We start from the raw sequence: 19,826 nt of genomic DNA, 5'->3' as shown, positions 1-19,826 counted from the left end.
TTTCTGGAAAATGTAGAAAATCAAGAAGAACAATCTGTTGCACATATAACTTTGGGTAGATTTGCTCTTGGTGTGCCTCATCCACCTAATCCTCTTCTTTCCTTTTCACTTCCTTTTTTCTCCAATGACATGCTATCACTGAAGAGGCTCCCCTGCTGGAAAAAGTACTTTGAAGTAATTAAACTTCTTCCCTGAGGGTTTTAAAAAAATAAAACATAGTTATTATTCAGAGAGTATATTTATTAGCAGCTCTCTAATCTCAATGTTTTAGCAAAATGAAAGTTTATTTCTTATTCAACCCATAGTCCAAAGTGGGTTGCTTGCATACTGATACTGGGCTTTGCTCCATGAAGTGACACAAGGATTCAGATACCTTCCATTGAAGGATTCCTAGGGTCTTGGAATTTTCCAGTGAGGCCTGTCTATCCAACTAGTGGATGAAAGAAGAATGATGCATGGCTGAAACATGAATGATTGTGTGAGATTTTAGTAACCAGGGCTGGAAGTGGCGCACACTACTTCTGCCCACATTTTACTGGCCAGGACATAGTCATGTGACTACATCTGTTTGCAAGGGAGTTGACAAATATAGTCTAACAGTGTGTCCAGATGGAAAAGGAAATGGGATAGGGTGTAACACATAGGTGTCTTTGCTACAAATAGACAAACACTCATTTAGAAACTTACTTTTCCCCTAACACAGGTACACAGGAATATTTTGAATGCCAGAATTTTAAAATCTCAACAATTTAAATCGGGAGGGTCAAAGTCATGACTAATGAGGCTGGATCCTTATTAAAGAACAGTTTGTATTGCAGTTAAAGAAACTGTTTTTTGCGGTTTTTTTTTTTTTTTTTTACCCTAGAGGGTCCTGAATGTATAGTCTCTTAGCGTTCCCAGAATTTCTAGAAAGAGCACACCTATAGATAAAACCGTAATACGTGCCTACACTTTGTAGAATTTACAGAGGTTGGTGGCCTTCATGAATAACAGGGCTTGTTGAGCTATTCTGAGGCAGTACCTTCAGAAGGCGGTAGGACCTCAAAGGGATTACTGTGTGGTCACAATGTGGACAGTTGAACATAAGATCTCATATTTATCTCATATTTTCACCCTTGGAGAAGGATTTCTGGGCCTTAAAAGCAGAGGTCAGTGGACTAGAAGACACCATGATAGCTTTGGAGAGTGAACATCTTGGAACACATTTTTTTGGGGGGAGGAGTGTTTATAAGGTACAACATTTTTTCTTTTTGGTATGGACCTAAAATGGAGTGGAAGAAACCCAAATAAACCCCCCAAATCCAAATTAAATTACCAGTCAGTCTTTCCAGAGGAGTCATGAAGTCAGAATTCTTTTTGTATAAAGCAATACAGTAATTCTTTCTCTTCTGAGACTGTGGATGCAAATTCATGTCTTAGAATTGTAAGGGCCATAGTGCATGGAACATTAGTGGAATGAGCTTCAAAAGGTGATAAAGATACAGAGGGATTGTGGATAGCAACAGAAGGTACTGGAAGAGGAGTAGGGAAAGAGTTCTTGGAGAGCTATGGTTCTTAAAGTATGGTCTGTGGTTTCCTCAGGGTTCTTGAGACCTGTTCGGGAGTCCACAAGATCAAAACTATTTTTATAATAATAAGACATGATTTGTCTTTTTCATTCTCATCTCTCACTCTTCTTTGAGTGTACAGTAGGGTTTTCCAGTGGCAACATATTGAATAAGAAGTAGTTATGAGTTATAACAAAACCAAATGTCTTCTATTAAACAAGGCAAGCAAAAGATTTACAAAATTGTAAAGCACTGTCACTCTTCTTAATTTTTTTTTGAGTGATACGGTTGTTTTTCATAAAATGTATTATTTCTGTAAAAACATGCTTTACATTGCTATTTTAAGTTAAATAAACAATAAACATTTTTAAAAGTCTCAGTTTTGATTTTCAATACAGTAAATATTGATAGGCATAGTCCATATTATAAAAAAAATTCTTTAGGAGCCTCAATTATTTTTAAGAGTGTAAAGATATCCTGACACCAAAAAGCTTGGGAATACTGTACTGGAGAACTGAATCAGAGTTAAGAGAAATTAAATTCCGCTATTTGGAGACAGTGCTTCTTTCCGGAGAAGAATCTTTAGAGGAGGAGTACTAATTAGGAAGAGGCTACTAGTGTAGACAGTCACTGGTGGGATAACTGAAATTAAATACCGCTTTATACTACAACTTGTGAACCTAAAAAAAATTGCAATACTGCCATCTAGTGCTCTGTCATGAAAATATTTTAATATTTTTTTCACATGATTTACAATGATTGATTCAGAACTAAGTGACTGTATGGGCCAAATTTAATAGTTTGCCCTAAATCTTTGAGGTTTATTTCACCCAACACGTACCTTTAAATTTCTTAAGTGTCTTAAGATATTTCCTACAATTTGTAATTTCTTCTTTCTTCTTAGGATTAGGATACCGGAGAGCGTAGGATTTCAATACGGTTAATACCTCGTTTCAAACCTTGTGTTCCCGTCAACACACAATGCAGGATGATTTAGTATGGTCTTGGAAAACTGGATAAGTAACTTTCCTCACTTTGATCACTCCTATTTCTCGCTTTACAAGGCAATTTTTTTTAAAAGTACACTTTTCATTTTGCATTAATTTTAGATTTACACGAAAGTCGCAAAAATAGTACAGAAGGTTCCTGTGGTTCCCTTGATCAATTTTCCTTCTGTCAACATCTTACATTCCTGTGGTACATCCCCCTGCCGGGAGCCTGATGCAAAAAGCCCACATCAAGGCACATGATTGAAATTTCAGAAATAGAAGCTTGGGTGGGCTGGAAGAAGAAAACAGGTTATATATAAGAGATTAGGACTTGGATTGTCATGACATGTAACAACCATACTGGAAGCTGGGACATCAGGCACCAATGCCTTCAAAATTCTGAGTGAAAATTATTTTCATCACAAAACCCTGTACTAAACAAAATGTATATTAAGTGCAACGTGAGACTAAAGAAAATGCTAGAATGACGTTGTTTTGAGATACTTATCTCCTATGTTCTCTTTCTTAGAAAGGTATTTGAGGATATGTTTCTCTACAAAGAAAGAAGAAAAAGAGAGGGGAAAGACCAGAGGAGAGTTGCAGGGGCCTCTCTGAATGAAGGGAAGGAAGTCGTGGATGACAGCATTATGATGGCCCAAAAAATAAACAGTGCAGAATGGAGCAGGAAAACGGAATTGTTTGAACAATTCAGAGATTGATACTTCTGTCAGAGCTTTTGGGGACAAATTAGTGATATGTATAGAGAATAAAAAAATAAATAAATATGAAAATCAGATAGTGGATTAACCCCAGAGAAAATAAAAGTTGCATGTGTAAGTTACATGGCTCAGCTTTGAACCATACATAGTCATGGTCATGTAAATATTGATTTTATTTAAACAAAAAAGGTAATCTTGTCATCATGTTGGATGAATGGAGGAAGGTGGGGGGAGAGAGAGATAGAGAGAGAGAGAGTGAGTGAGAGAGTGAGTGAACACACACTAGATTCTTCACCTTTATACCCAGAGTTCAATAATTATTTGAAATGGAAAAAAAAAAAAAAAAAAAAAAGAGAAGCAACAGTATTATCCTAGTATTTAAACAACATAGAAGTAGATACCAGAAGAAATGGTTAAAAATAGTTATTTTTAAGAGTAGGGATTAATAACTGAGATGAATTAGCTAAGGGAATATCTAGTAGGATTATATAACTTTTAAAAGCAATGTCCCTGTATCACTTTAGAAGAGCAAAGATTGGGTTAATGGATGTCCTGCCAGGGACTTAGGATCTAGGCTGATCAACTCTGTTAAGAATCAAGGAGTGCTGGGAGAAGACAGTATAATTGCTGGCCTTGTAGAAAGTGTCTCAGATTCTCAATAAGGCTGTGCCCAGTCAAGTGCCCTTTAATCCTGCTCCCTTCTTGCGTGCATACACATTTGCATTCTGAGACTCCCTTCTGGGGTGAGAGCTCATTTCCTGTTTGCACAGTTGCCCTGCTTCTCTGGCTAAAGGGCGTCCTGTCAGCTGAGGGTGCCAGTAGGCAACTTCCAAAACTATGGCTTTCCCTCCGGGATTTGGATGGGGGGCAACCACGGCAGCTTACCAAGTGGAAGGTAGGAGACATGCCCTCCCCTTCACTAAGGCTGGGATGGATTACTTCTGGAGTGTTCTGTATGCCTGGGGAAGATGGTGGGGTAAGGAAACAAACAAACAAAAAAAAAAAGAGAAAAAAATTGAAAAGTCCACAATGTTATACAAGACCCGTTTCTCTTTTCACGTTCTCTTGTCTCTTTCTTTAAACACAAGGTGGTGGTGTGAGAGGTTCAAGACCAAGCTGGGACTGTATTTTCACTTAGTACAAGTTTATCTGAGACATTAGTTTACATTGGACCAGCTGCTTTTGTGATCGGTTTTTGAAAACACATCTGCCCCAGTCTCCTGTAAAATAGAGACCAATTTCTTCTGTTGGTTGGAAAAATGTTGGCTAAAATGTTCTGTTCTATTCCTAGTGAGCAAAAAGCCAAACCTAATTTTGTATGCCCTCCCATTTCCTGGGGCAGCTGAGAACTCGAGGGAAGCACCTCTAAGATGGACATGAGTGCCCAGAATGGACTTGGAGCCTGAATTCTAGTCTCCATCCTATTACACACAAGTGTGCAAATCCCCTGGTGCTCCTGTCGTCTCAGTTTCTTCATCTGTAAAATAGGAAGATTAACTTTACTTTTCTAAAATATGTATTTCCTACCCGCCCCAAGGAATTGGGGATTTTTAATAGATAACATGGAGGAAATATTTATTTGATCAGGTAAGTGTGTGAAATCCTGGATTAAGCAAAGCTAGGTGAGATTTCTGTAGTGGTTTCCTAGGGTTGCTGCAACAAGATCATAGCCTGTAAGGCATAAACACCTCAAGGTGTCAACACGACCATGCCTCCTCTGAGACTCTAGGTAGAATTTTTCCTTGCCTCTTTCTAGTTTCTGGTGGTGGCCATTGGTCCCTAGTGGTCCTTAGCTTACTGTATCAGTGCAATTTCTGCCTCTGTTGCCATGTGGTGTTATCCTTATGTATCCTTGTGTCCAAATTTCCTCTTCTTATAACTAATGGTATATTGGATTAAGGGTCATGTCGGATTAAGGATCTGCCCTACTATAATCTCATTTTAACCTAGCTAATTGCATCCTTGAGTGGCTAGTTCTGGCCTCCAAAACTGCAAGAGAATAAATTTCTGTTGCGCGTGCCACCCATTTTGTGGCACATTGTTGCAGCACCTCTAGACAACTAACGCACCAAGAAAAACAAGTAAATCAATCAAGGAACTAATTACTGCTATGGCAAGCACTTCGGTGATAATGGGATGCTGTGGTAAAGAGTTATGTAAAGGTGGTTACTTTAGTGGGTCACCAAGGAAGATCTCGGTGAACCAGTGCCATTTTTATCTAGAACTTAAGGGATGAGAAGAAGGGCAGCATTTGAATATGGGGAGACTTTCTAGACAAACAGAGTAAAGCTGAATTCTGCTTATGAGTCTCAGCTTCAATTGCCATTTCCTTGACCTCCAGAATGAGAATGAGGAATCTCTGCTACGCAACTACTGTAACTGCTGTGTAGAAGACATCTCCTGTGGAGGACTAGTATACATTATAATATACATATGTTATACATAGAGGCTCTGTGATGCAAGAGAATGTCTGTGGATGTCCTGGTTTGCAGGGATTCCACGCCCCCTTTCTCACTATGTGGTACTTTTATTTTTTCCCAGATCATTTCCATTTGGTCATGGAGAGTGGTTGAATAGGCTGGCTCTCTATGAGTAAAAACAAAAAGGACGATCTTGGTTAGTTTCCTTCTCAGAAGAGAGGTTAGAAAAATCTGAGGATGTTGGGGGAGGTGGGAGGTAGGGGAGAGCACTGCAATGAAATGAATAAAATGAGATTCTAGAAGGAGCAGAGCATGGTGATTATGAAGATGAGCTCTTGGGCCAGACTCTATCTTGGGCCCGAAGTCTATCTGTACTTTTTACTAGCTTTGTGACTTTGGGCAAGTTACTCTACTTCTCTGTGCCTCTGCATCTATAAGATGGGAATTATTATGGTATCTGCTGTATAATGTAGCTATGAGGTTTGATTAAGATAATGTATGTTAAGTGTTTGGCATTAGTAAGTACTCCGTGCATGATATTCATAGCTGGGGGAGTGTCACAAAAAGGTTACAGAGAATGATTCACTATAGAACTCTATAGTTAACTTGGCATAAATATGCAATTAATCACACAAGAGGACAATAGAGTGGATTTCAATGACCAACTTCCAGTTCCTGGTCACTTAGGACCTGTAGGTGACCTTAACCGGTCCACCCTGAGTTCTCTACGTGATCTCAATATTGCTTTAACTCTTTTGTCTAAGGACAGTTTGTCTTATGGTCTTCTGCATTGGGTTTGCCTGTATCTTATCTTAAGGTCTTTATTTGTGGTCTTTAACCTGCTATTAACTCTCTATCAACAGTTTTCTTTTAGGGTAGGAAACCTGATCCGACAAGCTCTGCCAAGAGCCATCAGTCTACTATCTTTGTCAACTCACAGAATGACTTTTCTATGTTTGCTTATTTTCCACCCTACCGGTTCTTACCTGTCCTTTTGTTCTGTGTTTGAATTCTAACTCAAGCATTTATTAAGGCAGTGACGTGGGGCAAGTAATTTGTTTAAGCCTCAGTTTCTTTATTTGAAAAAAATTTGAAAAAGGGTCACATCCACTTTGTAGATTTGTTCTGGGGTTTAAAGAGGTTGTTAGCATATGAGTTAATAACTGAAGAAAGAATGCTAGGTACATAGTGCTCAGCAAATACAAATACTTATGTCAAGACTATTATTATTTTTTTTCTTCTGGCTGCTTTCTGTTTCACTCTGTACTGATAAGGAGAATTACATTGTCTACTCCATTTAGTAGAAACTGTCACTTCTTGTTTTGACTGTTAATTAGAATATATCCTTGCTCTTTCTTGACTAGTTCTGCTAGCAGTTGCCAAGAGAGTTACTGTTTAACCAACGCTTGCACTATTTCCTCTACACTGTGCAGGACATGAACATGTGGCTTTGTCAAATCAGTATGACCTGAATGTAAAAGCTAAGGACAGCCTGTCACCTTTTGATTTTGGCAATCTTTGAACTTTTGTGCTGCCCTGGCCTCTGAAAGTCTATAGAGCCTTTGGAAGTCACATACACTCAGCAGAACTGAGACCGAACGTGAATTGCATTTGTAAAAAAAAAAAAATCTAACATTTAGGAGATTTGTTATAAAACATTACCATGTATTTCTTTCCATTGAGTTTCCAAAGTCAGTTGTCTGTGTAATTATATTTGTTTTCAGATACTCTCTGTATTATTATTATTATTATTATTTTCTTTATTTTAAAGATGTGGGGTACAATTCAGGGTTAGATATATAAATGTTCATTATGCAGGTACCCTTGTGGATGAGGTGTGTCCCCCACTCTCCTGGCAGTTTCCCACTACTGCCAGTTCCTTTCTTATAGTATTATGATAATTATTCAAGGTCCGCTTATGAGTGAGAACATATGGTACTCTGTTCTTTGTTTCTGTGATAGAGCACTGAGTATGATTGACTCTAAATCCATCCAAGTTGCTGCAAAGTTCATATGTTTGTCCTTCTTTATAGCTACATAATATTTCATTGTGTAAATGTACCACATTTTTAAAAAATTCAGTCCAGTTTTGATGGGCAACATGGTGGTTCCATGTTTTTGCTATCATGAATAGAGCTGCAACAAACATGCATATGCCGGTATCTTTTTTGTAGAATGATTTGAGTTTGTCTGGGTATATTCCCAATAGGGAATTGTTGGGTCACATGGAAGGCCAACTTTTAGTTCTTTCAGAAATCGGCACACTGTCTTTCAGAGAGGTTGCACTAGTTTGCATTCTCACCAGCAATGTAGAAGCGTTTCTTTTTCTCCACATCCTCACCAGCGTGTTTTCAGATACACTCTTAAAAGTTCTGAGAAGGTACTAGCATACTCTCCTTCACTTTCACACAAAAATGGAGAAAATTTTGGCTCTATTCCTTGGAATAGAAGGTCTTTGCAGGTGGGACCCACCAAGAGGGGCAGGGGCTGGTTGTCTGATGACTGGGTCTTCCAACAAGTTGATTGCTTACTTGCATATCTCACCAGATTCATGGTCTTTCCTTCTTCCTGTCTTTGTTCATGTCCCTTCTGTCTCTACTCTGGCTACTTCACTGTTTATGGCTTTCGAAAAGAGTTTAATGTTCATTATGTAATAAGAGTTGGCATGTGGTGCCTTGAGCTATTTGGTGAAAAAGCACAATCTAAATCTAATAAATAAATAATAAATAAGTGGTAAAAGCAGGAGGAAAATTATGTGGTTTAGGCGAGCTGTAAAGAATAGTGTAAAACCTATAAAGTGTATTTGTTAGACAAAAAGGCAGAAAAGAAAGTCACTCTCGATATTTTTAAGGACAGAAGAATTCCTATGATTTTTTTTTAACTCTTTATGACACTGACTTTGTCTTCTATTTTTGTCTAGCTGGAACGTGAGGCACAAAAACAGCAAGTAGCTCAGCAGGTGGCATTTTGTTTACTTTCTTAGTAGGCCACAAAGGAGCTATGAAAATGACATTTAGGACCCAATTCTACAGTTCTTATGGGCTTATAACTCCCAGTGATTTCAGGGAAGGCTCTTAAGGGGTGAACATGCTCTGCAAAATCCCACAAATCCTAAGCAAAGTCTAAACTACTCCGTTAATGCTTCCTAGTGGGATCTGAGTTTGTGGCTCTTAAGGAACCAAAGGCCTCCATTTTATGAATGCCATCACGAATGCTTGATACTGCACGGGTTACTAATATAATGCTTGATTTTGATTTAACTTTGATTTTGGTTTTGCATTGCCAGAAATCAGGGGTTGCTTCAGACTTTGACCATCTCTGTTTGCCTTATGTTCAAGATTGAGTCCTATAGTTAAGAAATTTTGAGTGATTTTTTTGCACTAAAAAATCGGGAGAAAGAAGAGGGCAGCTGTATTTGTTGGTCTTAGGTTGAGTTTATGGTGATTCTATACAAATGGTTTCTTCTCTGGTTCTTTTTAAACACTCAACTGGCCCAAACAAACACGAGCTAGAGGCATATTTCATTTACCTGTTGTAGTTGTCAGCACACACCTCATATTTTTGTAGACTACTCCCTGTTAACTTTCTTTACTCAACCGATTTTGGCTGTGTGTCTTGGTCCCAATTTTTTGCTAAGCCCATTTAATTAAACATTCTAGTGTGGATTGATTTTTTTTTTTCTCAAGTTTCAAATTTAAGACCTACAACCATCTAAAAAAATTACCCTCCTGTATTTTTTGGACCATAAAATTAATAATGTAGGCATCACTGAAAGAGTATAGGCTTAAACAGAGATAATATTCAAATATTAATCAGCTGATGCACTGTCCACACTCTCCAATCAGACACCAACTGTAAACAGTAGGCATAGACTAGACTGGCAATTGCATTGACCAGTCAGAATGGATGCCAGCCATCAACAACCATTAGGACCACATTTATATATAGTGTTTGAATTTCAGCCTTGGGCTTCGGAGTAGGACACATCTGGAATCTATCAGATTCTATTTAGGGAATACTGGAGAGTTGACTCATTCAACTTCCCTAAGTCTCAGATTTCTCACTTGCACATTTCTTAATGCCGAGTTGTCTCTCTTATTTTAAAAAATTTTATTTGGTGAAAATTGGAGAACTTTTCCTTACGTTTTGTGATTCTTTAGATCTGGGTTGATTTCTTCTACTTTTTCTTCCAAATGACTATACTTTGTGTTTAAACTTTAACTGAAATTCAATCTATTTGTCAACTCTTTATTGAATATTTAGCTGTGGCAATCATATTATTATTATTATTACTATTATTTTAAAGATGTGGGGTAAAATTCAGGATTAAATGCATAAGTGATCATTGTACAGGTAAAGTCTGATCCTCACTGTGGTCCCCACTTCTCCTCAATCATATTTCTAATTTTAGGAACAAATTCTTTAATTGCTTCTTTTTCAGAAAGCCATGTTTTATTTTCTGGATGTTGTCACCTTTCAAATTTAAGCACCTTTTAAGAATACTGATTTAAAAAATTAAGTTATTTATCCAACAACACCACTTTTGGGTATTTATCCAAAAGATTTGAAATCAGTTTGCCAAAGAGGTATCTGCACTCCCATGTTCACTGCAGAACTATTCACAATAGCCACATATTGAAAATCAACCTGTGTCCATAAACAGATGAGTGGATAAAGAAAATGTGAAATATATACACCACGAAATTCCGTTCAGCCTTAAAAAAGAAGGAAATTCTGTCATTTGAGACAACACAGATGAGCCTGGAGAATATTATGCTAAGTGAAATAAGATAGGCACAGAAGGAAAAATACTGAATGCTCTCACTTATATGTGGAATCGAAAACATGGAAACTCATAGAATCAGAGGGGAGAATAGTAGTTACATAGCTGAGGGGTAAGGGAAAGGGAAGATGATGATCAGAGGGTACAAAATCTTAGTAAAACAGGAGGAATAGATTTTTTTTTTTAGATCAATTGTGTAGTGTGGTGAATACAGTTTATAATAGAGGATTGTACGTTTCAAAATTGCCCAGAAAATGGATTTTAAGTGTGCTAACCACAAAAAAAAATTTAAGTATTTGAGGTGATGGAGGTGTGAACTAAATTGATTTAATAAATTAACTTGAGTACTTGAATGCTTATTAAATTGTATTCATAAATAAAATTGCATTGTATCCCATAAGTATACACAGTTATAAATTGTCAATTTATAATATAAAATTTTTAAAAAATTAGTTTTTTTTTTTTTTGACATCATCGTTGAGATCTTTGGGCTATTTGTTTATTTTGGTTCTCATCTTTCATGCTATTTGCATTTTGTCAAATGCCTGATGACCCTTAGTCACCGGTTCATATTTACTAATGAATTAATGTATTGATTAGTATCAGTAACTGATTTAGATTTCTTTAGAAGTTAGATCTATTACCTGAGACAGGAATGACTGTAAGGAATGGAATTCTGTGTTAAGTAGATGGGGTCTGCTGACAATCTGTCTTCTCAGAAGGGATTATGGGTGTGAGGGGAGACAGCCAAGATTTAGACCTTGATAACTGCCAAATAACTAAGATTTTAAGGAAGAGTGTGCTTGACGTTTACTTTTGTGTTTCCTTTCTCCTCTCCCCTTCAAATTCATGTTTGGTTCTAGCGTTTGTTCTACTTTTTCAACTTCTTCAGTACGATAGGAGTCCTCCCTAGTGAAATCTCCCACTTTTATGAAGCATTTCTTTGGATGTTCACACGGGGTAAAGGCAGAATCAACTTCCCTGTTTACGGAGAAGAAAAACCAATCAGGCAGGCAGATAGATAATCATTGAATTAATTACCATGCTGATTGCTATGAGGCCTGGTTTTCTCTCTAGATTGGTTGGCCTAGAGAAATACTTTAGTGAATGTGGTATTCTGCTGGGACACTTTTTGTGCTTGCAGCTCAGTTATGAATTTCTTTTCTTATTTACTCTCATTTCAATGGGGTTGTAAGAGGAAAAGGTTTTAAATATATGCACTCTGTTCCCCATTTTGAACTGTAAATCTTTATTAACATAATAAAGACTTTAATAGAAATTTAGCTTTTAAGTGTCTTAATTAACATGCATTACTATATGAGAGTGCCTTATAAGCCATGAGGCAGCAAAGTTAACCAATGAATTCTCTCCTTTCCACCATGGTTATTACTTTTTTAAATTAGAAAATATAGTGTATTTAGAAAGTAAATTAGGGAGAGAGGGAAGAGAGAGAGAGAGAAAAAAAAGAGAGAGAGAGAGAGAGAGGAGATTTACCACCCCAAGGGAGGGCAGGGAGCCAAATGTTAGAAAACATGGCGTCAGTCATAGCTCAAAGAGCACATGGTCACACCAAAGTCTAGTAAGGCCCTTTTTACCATTAATATCCTCCTGTCATCACTAGCATAGTCATCTTCTGGAAATGTTCTAGCCCTATGCTTTTGACAAAGAAGGTAAGAGTTATAGACTGGATGTTTGTGTCCTCCGCAAATTTGTGTGGAAACACCCTAATCCCCATATGTGAAGTATTTGAATCAAGGTGGGGCCTTTAGGAGGTGATTAGGTCATGAGGACAGAGTCCTTACGAATGGGATTCCTTCCTCACTGAGACCCCAGAGACCTGCCATCCCATGTGAGAACACTGCAGGAAGACCTCACCAGAACTAGACCATGCCAGCACCCTGATCTTGGACTTCTAGCCCCCAGAATTGTGAGGAATAAATTTCTATGATATTCTGAATGAACTAAGAAAATGAGATAATACAGAATTAGTGGAATTTCAGATGGTGTAACCAGAGGAAGCAAAATATTCAGACAGAACAACACTGCAATAAACATGTGTGTTCAGGTATCTTTTTCATAGAGTGATTTGAGTTCCTTTGGGTATATTCCCAGTACGGGAATTGCGAGGTCGTATGGAAGGTTGATTTTTAGACCTTTTAGGAAGCTCCAAACTGTTTTCCACAGAGGTTGTATTAGTTTACACTCCTACCGACCGTGTAGAAGTGTTCTCTTTTCTCCGCATCCTCTCTAGCATCTGTTGTTTTTTGAGTTATTGATGATGGCCATCCTGACTGGAGTTAGGTGGTATCTCAGTGCAGTTTTAATTTGCATTTCTTTGATAACTAGTGAGGCCGAGCATTTTTTTAATGTATCTGTTGGCTGTTCCTATGTCTTCTTTTGAGAAGTGCCTATTCATATCTTTTGCCGACTTTGTAATGGGGCTGCACGAGAAAAGTCACAGTGAAGGGGGTTCTATGGCCAAAAAAGGCCACATGTCTAAACACCTGCTTCTGGGGAAAGCTGATCTAAGTTATTTGCATTTTTTATGATTTCCTACCTCCTTGCATTTCTGAACACAGATTTTTCACTTACCCAGTTTTCCAGCACCTCATTTGGCTTCATGGGCTGTGCTGAAAGATGTCTGATGCCATTGCTCTTGGCACTTGTGGGTGGTATATTGACAAGGGACTATCTGCCTTTTTGTGTATTCTTTTGTATTAGCAAGGTTTTTAATAGAGTGGACGCTTACCACAAATGTTTGGACATTTTTTTGTGTGTTATGAAAGAAATCCAAGATAATTGTAGAATATTTAAAAGATACAAAGAAGAAAAAAATTGCAATAAAAAGAGAGGTATTTGAAAATTTTGAGTATATATTTCAATCTTTGTGTTTATACTCACAGAATTACATGCATACATATACTTTCCCCCCTGATAGGAGCATTTTGTGGATGGTTTTGGCTTTTTAAAGGCACTTAAAAATATCTTGATCAGCTGTAACATGTCTCTGCCTTCTCTCCCTTAACTATCTTACTATAGTGCTCATAAATATTACACAGAAAACTAAATGTGAGATAATATATTCAACATTGAGAAACAAGATAAAAGTAGCTGTATCTCAATAATTTGTTTGGAGTATGAGTTCTATATATTGGTTTATTTATTTGTACTTGGAATTTTTTTTTTCATCACAAGATTGATCAATTAAGATAGGACATCTGTTTATTTGGATGAATATATGCCAGGCTTGTACTGGGCAAAAAATATAAGGTACTAGTTGTGCTGTTCCTTCCTTGACTTGCCCATCTGGCAGAGGTTGTTGCTTTCTAGCTAAGTTCACTGGAGCACAAGGTTAAGTGATTCTTTAAAAATCATTAGACCATCACAAAAATGCCCAAGCCAGAAATTTGGGGCTCATTCAAGATCCTTCCTTTTACTCTTTCCTTTATTGAACCAATTATTTTCTATTCTATCTCCTTTAAACCTCTTGATTATACCTTCTACAGGATAATTTCTGAACTTCCTGAATGGCAGAAATAGTTCTTTGTCATTTTATCTCTGAATACATTCCTAGCTTCTCCATTTGTAATCATAATCTTTGGCAAAAATAAAGCATATATAATTCAATAAATGTGTCATAACCTTCATGTCTCTGTACCTTTGCACATGCTGTTCCCTTTGCTTGAATATACTTCTCACTATTGACATAGAGATCAGCAGGGGACAAAGAACCAGGCTTCTTAACTTCCAGCATACTGCCTCTTTCATCTTGATCCTTGATGCTATTCTTGAGCTTACTGTGAAGGTGGTAGTAAGGGACTCTGTATCCAATGGAACAAAGGGAACCCCTGAAAAAGGTTTTCAGTACATATGAACAATTATTTTATCAGCTACTTGGAGCAACATGTGTATACACCTTTTTTGCCTGGGAGCATCTGAACATAACTCCATTTATCTATAGATGATTACTATCATGAGAAGCATGGATATGGATATTGTATCTATGTGTTTGCAATGTGTTTGGCATTTGTGGTGCCATCAGCAGCAGCTGGGGCCCCATTGTTTTCCTTCTGCTATACTATGTGGCCCTCTTCCTTAGGGTGCCCTAAGCCAGCTGAGCAGATCTGTATTGCCTTTGGATCTTTCTCAAGGTGTCTGCTCTTCTTTTTATTAGTGTGAATAATCAGAATTTGATTGTAAAGTATGCCCGGGCCAAATACAAGGGCTTTTAAAATTGTCTGCTGTTTTAGATTATCCAGGCCACTGGTCCCCCTTCCTTGGTGTGGATAATTGAGAGTGGACCAGGCTGAAGAATGTTAAGCAGAACCAATTGATGAAATAAATGAGATTTTAAAAATCCTTTACATTTTAATAATAGAATAAAAAGTCAGTTTTTTAAATCTGAAAGGGTTTATTTTGATATTTTAAAACTATAAATTTATTTGGTTTTAATTTGCTTCAAAATAGGATAATATTTCTTATGATGTACCTTCTTAAAACTTATTTAAAATGTATACCAATTACAATATGCACTTCACAGAATTAAAGGAAAAGTTGGAAATATAGACAAGGGGTTGGACAATTTCAGATTCAATGTCAAATCCTCTTATAATTATGTTTATGTTTCAGCTAGGTAACAAAGAGGGGATGGGAGCCACTTTAAATTCTGAAAATGCCTCTCTTGATAGTAGAGGCTATAGTTCTTTGCTTTAATGAGGAACAATCATTTAGAGAAGGGCATTTTTTTTCTTTGAACGTATGTTAAAGATTAACTGGATTCTGATTCCTGGAAATATCTGATCTCATTCACCTCTCATTCTCATTCTCTTATCTTTCCACAAGCACCTCTGAATACAAGTAAAAATGTATTTGCATGCCACGTGGCTGGGAATTTAGAGGACATTTTCTCACGGGAACAGTGTTGTAAACGGGGGTAGGTGCCACTAAATACTCTTCAGGTGTGTAATGAGATAAATAGATTTGGGGGTTGGACTGGGAATTTGGAACGTAATATAAGAGGCAATGGTGAGTTTCTGGGCAGGTGACTCATAAACAAGGCTTTTGAAACATTACCCATTTTTACATTGGGAATTGCCAAGCTAAGGCTTAACGTCTCCCAGAACACCTATGAATAATCATTTAAATACAGGCTTTGAGACTTGGGGGAAAAAGCATATTATTTACTCTAAAGACAATAATCTTCCTTGGAGTCATTGTAGTCCATCATACAGATGCATACTTGGGGATCTTTGAAAAAGCAACATTTTCTCTTGATGGTTCATTACTTCATATATCTTATAAATTATTATCTAGGACTAGATTGCAGACACAGGTTAGGGATGAACATCTGCGACTCTGTAACACAGGTTGGAGACTAAGGCTCTTTCACAGGGTGAAATATTACAAAGGGGCTCTGCTCATGGCCTGTGATGTTTGTGTAAAGAGCAGGGTATGGTAGTGAAGGTAATGGGGACTTTAGTGCATCCTTTGATTCCTCATAGTGCTGAGACCTGTGTATGAAGTTCTATGTGAGAATATAGGCAAGCATACGTTCTTATCCAACTGGTTTGAAGAATGGAGAACTGAGTGGTTCTCAGCATAGATATTATTCAGTTAAGGCCAAATATTCTTTTAGTTTCAACCTAGTACTTTCTTGACGGTTCAAAGACTAGATACACACGTACTACAGCTATAATACAGTTGGCTTGCTGTTAGATGGAAAAAATTATGCAAGAAGTCTAAGAAAAATTCTGTCCCCATGTTGTACTTGAATACCTGGGCTCCTTGGCATGCAATGAATAATTAATGTCAATGAAGTGGATATTTGAATTACTATTATGTAGTTATTAATTAATCTCAATTAGACATCTCTCTACAATGGATACTGGGGCCTGGTGGTATAAAGGTGAATCAAACGATCACTTGAATTCAACATTGTAGTTGGGAGATAGGCATGTACATGACTATGGTGTGATGTGACAGCTCTAACAGAACAAACAAAAGGCTGTTGGAGCAAAGATGGATGGGTTAGAAATATAAGAATAAAATGTATGTGTGAGATTGTATGGAGTATCTAAGTTGGATTTATTTTTTATTTTTATTTTTGAGTCAGTGTCTCACTCTATCACCTTGGCCTGGAGTGCAGTGGCACAATCGTGGCTTACCCCAACCTTGACCTCCTGGGCTCAGATGATCTTTCTGTCTTAGTCTCCTGAGTAGCTGAGACTATGGGCACACACCACCATGCCCGGCTAGTTTTTGTGTTTTTTGTAGAAACAAGATCTTGCTATATTGCCTAGGCTGCTAAGTTGGATTTTAAGGAGAAATGTTTTAGTTTAGTTTAGCTTTGTTTTCAGCAGAATACATAGGAGGGACATGTCAGCAGAAGAAACATTTTCTGCCAAGGCACAAAATGATGAATACTTATGTTGTATTTGGGGAATGGTGTAGCTATGTACAGAAAAGTAGGTAAATGGTTTAGAATTCTAATACTTTCAAATGTATTAGAATCATTTGAAGACCTTGTTAAAATGTAAATTTTGAGGCCTCATATGAGACTATATAATAATAGTATTTACAGATTGGATCCAAGAATTTTCATTGTTTGCAAGTGCCCTGTAGGATTTCTTTGGAGATAGCTCATTCTTTAGCAAAGGCTGCCGTAAGCTATATTTTCTGTAAACGGCAGGCCAGAAGCTAGAAAGGCAGAACAGGCCTATGTTATGATGTATATAAAGTACTTGGCTAAGGATTCGGTGTTAGAATCACATGCATTAGGTCTCTGGTAGCCATAAAATATTGGAAAGAGTTTTGGCTGCAGTATGGAAGATGAACTGAAAGAAGGAGATATGGAAGCTTGGGAACAGTTGGTTCCTGCAAATAGGTAGGGTATATGATAATGAAGACATAAATTTGGGTAGAAGGAAGAGAATAGAGAGAAAAAGAGTGAAGAGACATTACTGAGGGAGAGCCAAAAAGGTGTGTTCATGAATAGGATGGAGGGCATGGAGGAAATACGAGAAAGACTAAAGTGACTCTTAGGATTATAGTTTATGTAACTGGTTGATGATGCTATGAATAGAAGTAAAACACATTAGAGAAGGAGCAGACTTGGAGGTTTTATGTTAAAAATACAATAGGTTCAATTTGGAGTATTTTCTTGGAGTATTTCCAGGAAATGTTCAAAAGTCATAATGGAAGAGGATGCTTGAAATAGGGTTATAGAAAGAAACACGAAGCAAAGCAATGATGACCAAGGTTGCAATGTCTGGATTAAGTTTTGTAGAAGGATTCGAAAGACTCAGAATAAGCTCACGTGGAACTGACATTCTTACAGAATCTTAGGATGACCAGAAATAACTTTAGAAGCCTTCTAGTCCAGTGGCTTTTAAATGTGTTTTAAAGCAGCAAAACCAAGTTTTCAAGAATATCTAATTCAAAACTTAAAAAAATAAAATATACAGATGGTGCTTCTCTGCTTGAAGGGGAAAGGTGAGAGTACTTGCCCCTTCCTGTCAACTCAGCATTTCCTTTTTTATTGCTCCTCTCCCATGTGACAACCCTTGCTTTCTTTCCAGGCAGTATGGTTTTTAAAACATTGGAATACTTTCCTTATTTTACAGAAGATGGAGAGATTGACTGACATGATCAATGTCACACAACTCATCAGTGATGGGGGAAACATGGTGATGTGATCAATTCCATAACAAACACAGCAACAAAAGGCAATGTGGAACTCATAGCCAAAACTAGTGGTGCAGACAATTTGTGGTTTCAGGGGACAGAGTTAACATTCTGAGTTGCAATATTTAGGAAAGGAGTTATAGGGGGAGTCAATTTTGAGAAATTAAGAGAACATTTATGAATTCAGTTTCTTATCCATTTAAAAGTCAGAGTTGAAGGTTTGTACTAGATCAGAGAAAGTTATAAAGTGGACCTTTTCAACATTTACAAAATTGAGGCAGTTGTGATATGCATTGTATCACAATTACTACCTAGATCCCACTCAAATTCTAGTAGCAGTGGAAGTTTCATGGTGAGACACCCTGATGAGCCATAATGAAGCAAAGCAGTGGCTTTCTTTTCCATGTAGGATGGGCTTTGGGAAGGCGAGTTGTTTGGGAGGTGGGATCTGGGTAATGCATCTTAAAGTCATCTTTGTAAAACAAATATACTCTTTCCATTATAATGTATATTTATTTAAGAAGGCTTTTTTGAGGTTTGCTGATAGAACATTATGCTGCCAATTGGCATATAGTAGCAACCATTTGTAGCTATAACAATCCATGTCTAGCATGAAAAGTTCAGAAAACTCTGCTTTCAGGGAGCCATTTTTGACATACTGGCAGAAATCTGCCAAGACTGAACACTGACCCAATGATTCCTGGGAAGCCTTGAGGAAAGTCAATGAGTTTCTGAGTCAAAGAAACCTCAAATTATTCTAAATGGCATTGCTGCCACCAGAAAGTTCGTTCTTAATTTAATAAACTGCTACAAGTTCCAAAGCAATGTTCTTTCTTAGAAAGATGCTTACGTAAATCTTTTTAAGTGCATTTCATTGTACCAATTGTTTCATTTACAAAAAGCTCATTGTTTTGTTATTAAGTGGTCTATTTAATAGTGTTAATAAATTCTAAAATTGGAGACTGGCCATTGTTATTTTAGATGTTTTAATGATTGCAATTGTCTAAGTTACTTGGCCTTGGCTCATTTGCTTGACCTTTGTTTGTTTTAATGACCTGGAAAACTTCTGCATACTACACAGAGCTGATTAATACTCTTGATATATGTAATGCAAATCTGGAAAATACTTTATTATAATAGAATGAGTTTACAAACAATATTTGAATGATTGAATCAGGTCTACACAACCAACACGAAGTGGATAATGGCAAATTTCAGAGGCATCAAAAGATTCAAATAAAAATACAATTTCTCACAAAATATTTCAAATACTGTAAAACATTAATACAGAAAGGTAATATAAAGCAGTGGTTACTGGCACTAGTGCCTCTACACTCTACTGACAAAGAAAAAACAAAAAATTCAAATTTGACTTCTTGTATTCACAAGCAATGCGGTCTTGTTTTTGTTACTTAACCTCTTTAAGACTCACTGTTCTCAGGTAGCATCTATCCTTTGGCATTTATTGGGAATATAACATGAAATAATTTAGGCAATCTCTTGGCACAGAGTTTGACATTTTAAAAAAGGATTCAATAAATCATATTCTTATTATCACAATTTTTATCATCACCATGACCACTAGCATTGCCATCATCACAACCACCATCATCATTCTCATTATCATCATCATCATCACCATCCTCCTCTTTATTATTGCCATCAGGTGGTGTGTTAGTTTGGGT

The 19,826-nt window shown here is 37.1% G+C and overlaps 1 protein-coding gene across 1 annotated transcript in view; it reads left to right on the top strand.

Moving 5' to 3' along the window:
- Positions 1 to 3,996: 3,996 nt before the first annotated feature.
- LOC103266714 (cytosolic beta-glucosidase) overlaps positions 3,997 to 19,826 on the top strand; it is a 72,079-nt gene continuing 56,249 nt past the window's right edge. Inside the window, exon 1 of the mRNA XM_008064345.1 lies at positions 3,997 to 4,150. Within this exon, the coding sequence (XP_008062536.1) occupies positions 4,093 to 4,150 (58 nt within the window). The 5' untranslated portion in view covers positions 3,997 to 4,092. The remainder of the gene's footprint in view (positions 4,151 to 19,826) is intronic.

Source organism: Carlito syrichta, unplaced genomic scaffold (genome assembly GCF_000164805.1).
Source record: "Carlito syrichta isolate Samal-C Ts95f unplaced genomic scaffold, Tarsius_syrichta-2.0.1 Scaffold307314, whole genome shotgun sequence".
Taxonomy (NCBI): Eukaryota; Metazoa; Chordata; class Mammalia; order Primates; family Tarsiidae; genus Carlito; species Carlito syrichta.
This window is presented reverse-complemented; position numbering and strand designations above follow the sequence as displayed.